Source organism: Parambassis ranga, chromosome 1, assembly GCF_900634625.1.
Source record: "Parambassis ranga chromosome 1, fParRan2.1, whole genome shotgun sequence".
Taxonomy (NCBI): domain Eukaryota; kingdom Metazoa; phylum Chordata; class Actinopteri; family Ambassidae; genus Parambassis; species Parambassis ranga.
Window position 1 is genome coordinate 2,408,060 of NC_041022.1, and position 9,828 is coordinate 2,417,887.

The following is a 9,828-nucleotide window of genomic DNA, read 5'->3' on the forward strand; positions in this document are numbered from 1 at the left end:
GTCAGCTCTGATTGGCTGTTCCACCTCTGACCATAAAGGGAAGACGGATGTAAGTTTTTACTTCCTTGTAACAAGTATATAAGACATGTTCATCACTGCTCTGACGGTACAGACTGACTGTGAGGAGGAAGAGGAGCAGATCATTCTTCATCAGGTCTGTCACAAACATCTCTGTTGAATGAACTGTCAGTCACTGCAGGCCGCCTGTTTCCTGCAGAGACATTAATATGAGAAATACTTTGATTTTTCTAGGAGCCGTCTGAACATTGAAACATCACCATGAAACTGCTGACTGTGTCTGCACTCCTGTGTGCAGTGATGGCTCTGACCACTGCTGCTGGTGAGTATGACACTGTCACTGTCACTGTCACATGACACTTCATCCTCGCTGTGTTTTTTGTCTTTGGAAGACCGTCATAGCATCAATATGTTTGCAGGTTGTACCACTGGATGGACTCAGTTTAATGGCAAATGTTACATCTATGAGCCCAGATCCATGACCTATGCTGAGGCTGAGGTACTAAGAGGCTCTGGACTCACTTTGATCACTGTTACTCTGCTTTGGTGAACTTAAACATGAAGGTCTGTTGATCTCCACTGTAGAAAAACTGTCAGAACAAGGGTGCAAACCTGGCGTCTGTGCACAGTGATGAAGAGTATAAGCACCTTCAGAATGTGGTATATCAGGCCACAAATGCAAATGGACAGGCTTGGATTGGAGGCTCTGATTGCCAGCAGGTACACAACTGATCAGTTACCAGTTTGGTCTGCTGACATAGTCCTGTTATATATAATGTGTGTCTGTTTTCTAGAAGGGGGTCTGGTTCTGGAGTGATGGAACAACTTTTGATTATGCGAAGTGGTGCCGTGGACAGCCTGATAACTTCGGGGGCAACCAGGGCTGTGCATATATGAACTATGGAGGTATATCATTAAAATGTCCTGTGAAAGCCTGAAACATCCATCACTTCATCAATGAATGTATATCTATATATAAAGACTACTTGACATGTTTTTGGCACCTACAGATTACGATTGTCTTGATTGGGATGATGGTATCTGTGCAACTCTGTTCCCATCAGTCTGCATCAAGAGACCCTGATGACCCCTGAGCTGTGAGCTGTGTGTCAGTCTCATCTACAAGCTGAAGAATCTGAGTCTCACTTCATGTCTTCTTTTCTCATCTCTGTCTGTAACGCTGTTTAAAGAATGAAGCAGCAAGTAAACAGGAGCTGGGCTGTCTCTTTAACTAGAACAGGTTGAATGTGTTGTGCAAAGGATGCGTTTAGCAGAACTTTATTTCACAGAGTGAACTCTTCTTTCTCATCTTCTGCATCATTAAAGTCTGAAGCATTGAATGAAGCTGCTCTGTGAGTCGTCTGTCGTCCATCTTACTCTGTCAATGGCCCCAAGCTGTGTATCATGTGACTCAATGGACAATGGACATGTGGACAAAGTCATGATGTGTATTACTGCTGACACAGCAGCACTGATCTTTTCAGCGCTCAATGCACCATGCAGCTTCTGATGTTGACGAGACACTAAACTGTCTGATGAACAAAGCAGGTTCCAACACTCCACTTTAAAACCAGGTTTACACCTATTTCAATCAGGAGAGACTAAATGTTTAGATGAGAAAGAATTTATTGAAATACAATGAATGAATGAATTGTGCTTTGGCCGACATCCAAAGGGGGAAAGGACAGGAGATGAGGCCGCTTAGGCAGGAATCCCCCCGGGTCTAGACCTGGTGGTGGTGAAGGAGCAGAAGAGCAGGGGATAAGGAACTGGTGGAGCTTGGGGTGGAGGAGGGTTGCCGAAATCGATCTGAAAGACAGCTGGAGAGGAGACGGAGAAATTTTAAATGAATTGCTGAGCGGTGATTGGGCAGGAGAGGGACGGCTTGGCCACTGATTGGTGGGGGAGTTGCTCTATATTAACCAGCTGATTAAGTGGGAGGCAGAGAAAGAGAAAGGGGCGAGGGAGAAGGTGGGACGAGTGTGAGGAGGATGTTGAGGGAGAGGTGGTTGGAAGAAGTGATGAAAGAGTGAAGATAGTCTTCCTGATTGAACTTGCGCTAAGAGCTTCATAAAGCTGCAGGAGGAGCAGCGTGAGGCAGCAGACCCTGAATTGGGACACAGCTTTTGAATCCATTTTAACCTTAACCACATTTTACAAGCACTATAGTCAAACCAAACTGCCTTTAGAGGGTGCTAGATATCAGACTGTTTGCATCAGTTGCCTTGAATAATCAATGAGATAACTTTTTAATGGAGGTCCTTGTAAACCAACAGACACACACTGAGGAGCTTCAATGCTTCAGACTTTTAATTTCACAGAAAAAAGAAGACATTTTTTACCTTTTTTTTCTAATTGCCAGTGGGGTCCCTCTTCAGTGTCTCATATGTGGCTGTGTCACTGAGGAGATCTCTCACTTTGGAGTGGTAGTCCTGTGTGTCTAAGGCCCCGTTCACACTGGAGAAAGTCATTCCAGCTAGAGCAGGATTGAGCCCAGACAGCCTTTAAGCTGGATGCGTTCACACCTATTTTCAAATCTGGCTAGCACACACTTGTGTCCGCACTCAATCCGGCTTCATCCAGCATGTTTGCTGTCCTCAAACCACTAGGTGGCGCCTCGTAATATACAGAGTCCGTTCACGCCGCAGTAGGACCGTGTGTGCCCATGCGTCACGTGTTTTTTTTGTCCTGTGTCACGCCCCGTGAACCGGAAGTAGCATATCACTAACCGGAAGTAGCATATCGCTAGCCGGAAGTAGCATGTCGCTAGCCGGATTCACTCACCACATTTTCGTTCACACCTGAGCCACATTTGAGCCAATCCGGCTAGATCCACCTCATCTTTAGTTGAACTCCACTTTGTCCTTGTGTCTGCATTGGTTCCTGTTGAACTCTCACACACAACATACAGACCCTGTGTTGCTCAAAGCATCTCTTGCCAATGATTGTTTTAGTGTGGGTCCAGTTCAGGTTAGTACACAAACATTAATTGTTTAAATACAGCATGAATCAGATGGGCTTTGCGACACTGCACAGCAACCATCCTGATTAAAACATACATTACATATGTTTTATTTTGAAGAACAAGCAGAGATCATATGTTCCTCTTTGACAGGGACTCCTTTTTGTTTTAGAGTAAAAATAAAAATAAAAAGCTGTGTTTAATGTTCACCCACTAACACTAACACCATTTTCCGTTTCAGCTTGAAATCATGATAATACAGAGTCCGTACTTTGCACATGTAAAAGTATTTTTGGCCCTCTGGACGTCTTCTGGCCTGCAATTTTCTTTGACTGTGGCCACAGCTCTAAAAAAAAAAAATCACAGCCCATGCAGCGCTGATCCTGGGGGCTTGCTTTATAGTCCTGTATAAATCACTTCCTGTGGGGTCAAAGGCCACATATTTTTTCCTGCTCACACCTTTCCTGCAGTCTCTCTCTAAAACAGCGCCTTTGGACACATCCAAACGGCTGCTCCTCCTCCTCCTCCTCCTGTGTCTGGGATGTGCTTTTAACATACCAGATAAAGCAACCTGCAGGTGGAGGAACATCCAGTAACCTACAGTATCTCCTGCCTTCAAAAAAAAAAAAAACCTTTATGTTCCACCGCCAGATGTGGAGAGACGTAGGAAACGGTGGCACAGATCCAGAAGAAATTGTGTCAGAGCTGTTCTATCAGGTCGCTGTGTGTTTTTAGATAAACATTATTTATCTTTGGCTGCAGAGAAATGTTCTGTGACCCAGCACACGTCCTCACAAAGCAGCGGCCTCTCCGCCTGAATTCACCCTCTAGGGGTGGAGAGGGGGAACAACAAGCAGCCGAGGGAGAAAATCTTTCAGGACAAAGTCATCTCAGATCCCATCTTATCTGAGAGGCAACACATCTCTGAGATAAAAGCAACATTTACACAGCAGATGGGCCAAGATGATGATGATGAAGATGATGATGATGATGATGATGTGCAGCCTCACACCGACTAAACGGGGGTGTTAGTTCAGCCTGTATGTTGCTATCAATCATTTGAAAGATTTTTAAAGGTAAGAGATGCTTCCTCTGCCTGAAGAGAGTTCCCTCAGGGAGGCTCTGTGTCTGTTATCTCGCACACAGCACAACACAAACATCCAACACACCTCACTTATCTTTGTGTGGAACATCTGCTAAACTATACTCTTCACCCCTTCCACCTGAGCGCGAGTAATCGTCCTTCTATTGATCCCCGATTAGGCCTTTCCACAGGAACAGATGTCGGGTGCGCAGATTGATGTTTTTAATAAAAATGCAATAAGGAGAACGAAGTGAGGAGGAGGAGGAGGAGGAGGAAGAGAGGACACCTCTTGTGGAGGAGAAACCTGGAGGTAGGTGTGTGTGTGTTTTTGTGTTTTATACTTGGCAGCTCTTTGCACAAGTTTCGCCTCTACTGATGTGGTTGGCGAGAAACTTTTTTTAAAAGCGCATTTGAAGAATCTCAGATGTTACAAGACGAAACACCCACATGTGTTTGTGTGTGTGTGTGTGTGTGTGTGCCAGCGAGTGAGCTCAGATTGACTTGACTCTTTCACTTCAATCGCGTCTTTGTAGGTCTGCTTGTGGATCCTATAAGCAAAAGCGCAGGGGGAGAGGTTGCATAGCAGAGCTTCAATGGTTTCTTTGGCTGAGCCATAAGGGATCTATAGCACCAGCAACCTGACTGGCAGGCAGGACGGGTGAGGATGAGAGATGATAAAATATCAGATGAGAATCTGTCACAATTCAAAAACAGTGCCGGTCAGTAATCAATGATTTTACCCGAGCAAACCGGGAGAGCAAAGACAAACAGGAAGTACATGGAGGATTCAAAATGACATCACTTATGGATGCTTGGTCAGGTAGCTTTCGTCTCACTGCACAATGTAGCGGTTTCCCTTTTAGCGTCAGCTTTCAGGGAGATCAGTAGTACAACTTCTCTACCACAAGAGGGCGCGCACACAACACCAACAAGGAAGGAGGTGTAGGCTCACTCACGCTTCATCTCGCCGTTTCAAGGGCAGTGTGGTTCTGTGTTGTTGCGACGCGGAATTTTGGAGCTGTTGTTGCTATTTATAGCCACAAGGTGGCAGCATAAGGAACATTTAAGGACATTGGCATCCTTGTTAACAAGGTTTTTTATCTAATCAGCTTTTGGCCTGCCTCCAGCATCATCTTCCTGTGGGAGCATCCTCATAGTCTGCCTAAACTCCTAATACAGGCAAAGAGGTGGAGCGCAGGTGGAGCTGAGGTGGACAGGCAGGAAGTTTGAGATCTGAATTGGCACCGGGAGCGGACACAGGTCATTCATCACCCTCCAAATTCCAGCGCTGTTGTTGTTTTCCTGGTGAAGAGAGGCAGGAGAGAGAGTGAGAAGAACACACACATGATGGTGTCAGCTGCTATTTACTCAACTGACAAAAACATGTGTCAGCCCATTGATGGATTGAAGAAGATGTGCATATGAATAATAAATCTATGGCAACAGTACGTTTTTAATTGATTATTCCCAAGTACAGACAGCACGGAGATTGTGAGGCTTCCCATGCTCACTGTGGGAGTCCATTTGATTTGCTTTTATCCACTAATGTATTTATTACTATTGAAACTTTAATAAAAAACAAAAATTAGAAAAACGAATGTGATGAATATTTGACTAGCAGCAGTTGTGACGTGCGATTTGTCGGTGAGGTTTTCCTGACAATTTAATCCAGCTGAGCTTGTTTCAGTCGTCCTTTCAGGAGCTGCTCTGCGACCTCTGCCTTATAAACAAATTTGATTTGCAGTCATGTTTTATAACGGCTGGTCACCTGAGAGGCTGCATCAGGAGGATCACTTGCTACACAAACTTTTTACGACCTCTCCCATATTTAGAGAAGATTGAAGCAAGGCATCTGGACTTGTGGAGTTTTCTAGAAGACGTTTCGCTGCTCATCCAAGCAGCTTCATCAGTTCTAACTGTTTGGTGGGGAAACATGGTTTATATGTGGTTACAGACCTATGTGGGTGGGTCTGGGTAAAAACTTAAAAACTGAAAAAACAATAGCACTAAATGTTTCCATACTTACCTGTGATGTTCTGGCTGACTGGGCCAGGTGTGTCTAACGACTGGCTAACGACTATGAAACTGCCGGAGGGGGACTGGTTGACAGCCCTTTGTTCTTACTGTGAGTATGTGCAAACTTCCTGGGAATGGATGGAATCACTGCATTGTATGTGGTAGAAAGATGATGTCTGAGGCCACCACCTCTGTTAAGGGAAGGTTTTTCCAGCTTAACATAGATGCTTCCTTGACTCCTCTTTCAAACCACCTTTCCTCCCTGTCTAAAATGTGAACGTTGTTGTCCTCAAAGGAGTGTCCTCTGTCTTTGAGGTGGAGGTGAACAGCTGAGTCTTGTCCTGAGGAGGTGGCTCTCCTGTGCTGAGCCATTCTTCTGTGGAGTGGTTGTTTCTCCAATGTACAGATCAGAGCATTCCTCACTGCACTGGACTGCATATATCACATTGCTGTGTTTCTCCCTGGGAATCTTGTCCTTCGGGTGAACCAGTCTCTGTCTCAGTGTTGTCATCGGTTTGAAATGGACCGGGATGTCATGGTTGTTGCCCTCTAGTGGTGGAAGTCATCATGACAGGAGCAAATCAGGTGATGTCATTCAGCCACAAATCCCGTCTGGGTGGGAGGAGGTCGGGTTAGATTTTTTTCTTTGGTTCTTTGGTTCTCTCCCTCCAGCAGGACCCAGAATGTCATGAGAAGGTCTGAGAGGGTTCATGAGGCACAAAAATGTCATATTTGGGTGCTGAGCTATTAAGAGATGTATGCAAAAGCAGTGATGTTTTCAAGCCAATTTTTTGGAGCTCAAGGAGTCATGAGGTCATACTTCTGGGTTTTGGTCAGTGGGGTCCTGGATGTACAGAAGCTGTTGTAGAGCTGTGAAGCTAATCTGCTGGTAATGAATGCATGGAGGAGTCTCTCTGTCTCATTTTGACATCATTCCTCTGACTCCAGCAACGTTTTTGTCATCGTAAAAAAAGAACAAAGTTATGGATTTAATGTGGAGTTTCAGGTCTGAGTCCATGGTGACACCAAGACGTCTTATTGGACTCTTAGTTTTCAGGGACAGGGAGACAAAGTGAGACTCAGAAACCCTGTTAAATAAATAAAGTCTTCACTTTTTACTGTAGTGCAGCAGAACCTAAAGCCATTCTGGTTTAATAAAGGTCTCATGAGATGGAGGAGCAGGGGTGTTTTGGACACAAACATTTTTGGAACACACACACACACACGGCATGCAACAGATATGGCAGAAATCATTTCCTCATCTGCATAATGATACAAATATTAGAAGTCATGAGGGTTACGTACTTTTACAAACACATTTTCTTACTTAATCAGTTTGTTATCTATCCAATATTAATGCATATAGAATCACCCACAGTCTGATTATCTGTTCCACTGATGTGCTGTTAATTATCTCCATATTGCAGAACAGATGGTCGCCTCACTTTACTAATGTCCTTCTGGGAGTCTGCGGTAATTCCAGGCGACTCGGTGTGTTTGTCCTCACACGGCGACACTGATAACACACAAGGTCAGCCTGCCTGCAGTGATGGTTTTATTTAAAAAAAGATGATTTTCAGGTCTGAACGGATACATGGGACTGAATTATTTTATAATTCAGGATGTTAAAAATATTATTTGATCAGCAGATGAGGGGCGGACTCCAATAATTACAACACATGTAAAACAAAAAAAGAATGCATTTTTTAATTAAATAAAATAATTGTATTGTGATGATGCAATTTTGATATCAAACAGCAACACTACTAGAACTCAGGTGACTCTGTGCTCACAGGCCGGCTACTTTGTAAAAACAAAACAATCCCGAATGTTGCACAGAGCAGAGCACTGCAGAGCTGCTGGTCCCGGGCAGGGACAGCAGCTGGAGTCTCTGTCTGTGGCGTCCACAAACATTTGACAGGACACCTTTGGTCCACACATGGACAGAGGAGGGCTGGATCCAGACTCCATGATCCCCAAAAGGAACAGGAAGAGACAGACGCAGCACAGACTGAGAGCCACAGACACAGGGTCCGTTACTGTGTTTTGTTGCTATAGTTGAACCTGACGTTAATGCATCTGATCGGCCATTTTAAAGAGCAGCAACAACCAACCCAGTGCATTGTGGGTGTTTTTCTGGTCATTTCAGCCATGGAAGAAGAGGAACGAAGGCTAAACCTAAAGAAACAGGTGGTAAAGGATAACCCAATCAGCAAACTAAACAAGTTCCAGGCACAGAGAGACAAAAGCAGCTCATAAAGACACAGGTGAAACCAATCTGATCAATCAGGGAGGTTCAATCAAAGGTTCAGGTGCTGCGCTGCCAACAAGGCCTTTTTATTTCAAACAAATAATAAGTTTTTGATGTTTGGGCACATGTTTGGGTGGAGTTCATCATCTGTAAGGTTCAATCCCCCGTCCTGCCCGCAGGCCACTGTGTCCTCAGGCAAGACACTTAACCCTTAGTTGGTGGTTGCACCACTGGTGTGTGAATGTGTGTGTGCTTTTGTGCACGAAAGGGTAAATGTGAAGTAGTGTGAAGGGCTCTGAGTGCCTTTCAGGAGGTGGAAAAGTTTACATTCAGAGACCAGTGATGTTTGTCCAGCTCAGCTGATGACACGTTTTGATGGAGGTGAGCTTGTAGCCGATTGGCTACCTCATAATAATGAGACAGAGACGTTTTGTTTCTAAGTAGTTATTGATCCCTGAGGCTTGGATTTGTTGGTCTGTGTGTAGCTTTAACTCATGCAGGCTGTTCAGTTCTAATGATTATAATAATTGAAATAGAAATATAGTGAAGTGTTCCCCTCTCATAAATCAGGATGTACACACATTGTGATCATTATGTGCATCGTTGAATCCCATGTGTCTGTGTTGTTTGAATCTACGTCATAAATGTCAGACTCCAACACTCCAAATGCAAACCGCTACACAAACAGACAGCTAATGAGTGCCAGAAATAAAACATATAAATCTGAGCTGGATGGGCCGTCGTGGTGTCAAATGTGAGGCCTCTGTTTCCAAACTTTCAAATATTCTCCTTGTCCTGAAACATAAGAAAAAACTAATGACCGCTCCCAGTATGAAGGACATTATGAGCAGGAAGGACGAGCCCTGGACTCTGCTGATAAGAACAGATGATCAATGTGATGTAATTTAATAATCCTGTTTGACTTTGCTGGGCAATGTTATCGTCATTCACAGGCAATACAGGAAAATGCCATCAAAGGGTGACATTTCGTTCTGCACGTCCCCCCCCCCCCCTCTCTCCCGGTTTAGATGGACGGACAAAATCATTGTGGAGGAGCATTTTCGCGTCGATGATGAGGCGACAGGCACAGCATTAATGGAACCCAGCAGAAAACAGAAGAAGGTGGAGGGTGACCTTGATCTAACACGACTGTTCCTGTCCTCCATCACCACAACAAAACAGTACTTCTAGTTCTAAATCAGTAACTTGAAATGTTCAAAAGTTAACCAAGTCAAAGCCACATGCATGGGGGCCCCAGAACGGCATGGTTTTCCTTGTAATATGTGTTTCTGGTGTTATGTATCTCTGGGTTTTAATCATCATCTCTACCCTAACCCTAATGCTTATTTTTAATCACCTAACCTTAACCAGTAGTTTTTCATGCCCGACTGGACTGGAAAGAAAAGGCTACTACAAAACACAACCCAACAGTGGTGTTGGGGGGACATGAACCTCAGACTCCTGTGTGAAAGTCCTCTATGACCCTAGTGCAAAGTC

The 9,828-nt window shown here is 44.5% G+C and overlaps 1 protein-coding gene across 1 annotated transcript; it reads left to right on the top strand.

The window, feature by feature from the left end:
• The first annotated feature begins 380 nt into the window (after positions 1-380).
• Positions 381-1,255, top strand: LOC114437267 (ladderlectin-like). Its single transcript, XM_028407864.1, has 4 exons — positions 381-517; positions 604-738; positions 813-924; positions 1,029-1,255. Exons 1-4 carry the CDS (start codon positions 428-430, stop codon positions 1,100-1,102), a joined length of 411 nt encoding a protein of 136 aa, XP_028263665.1. The 5' UTR covers positions 381-427; the 3' UTR covers positions 1,103-1,255.
• Positions 1,256-9,828: the final 8,573 nt, after the last annotated feature.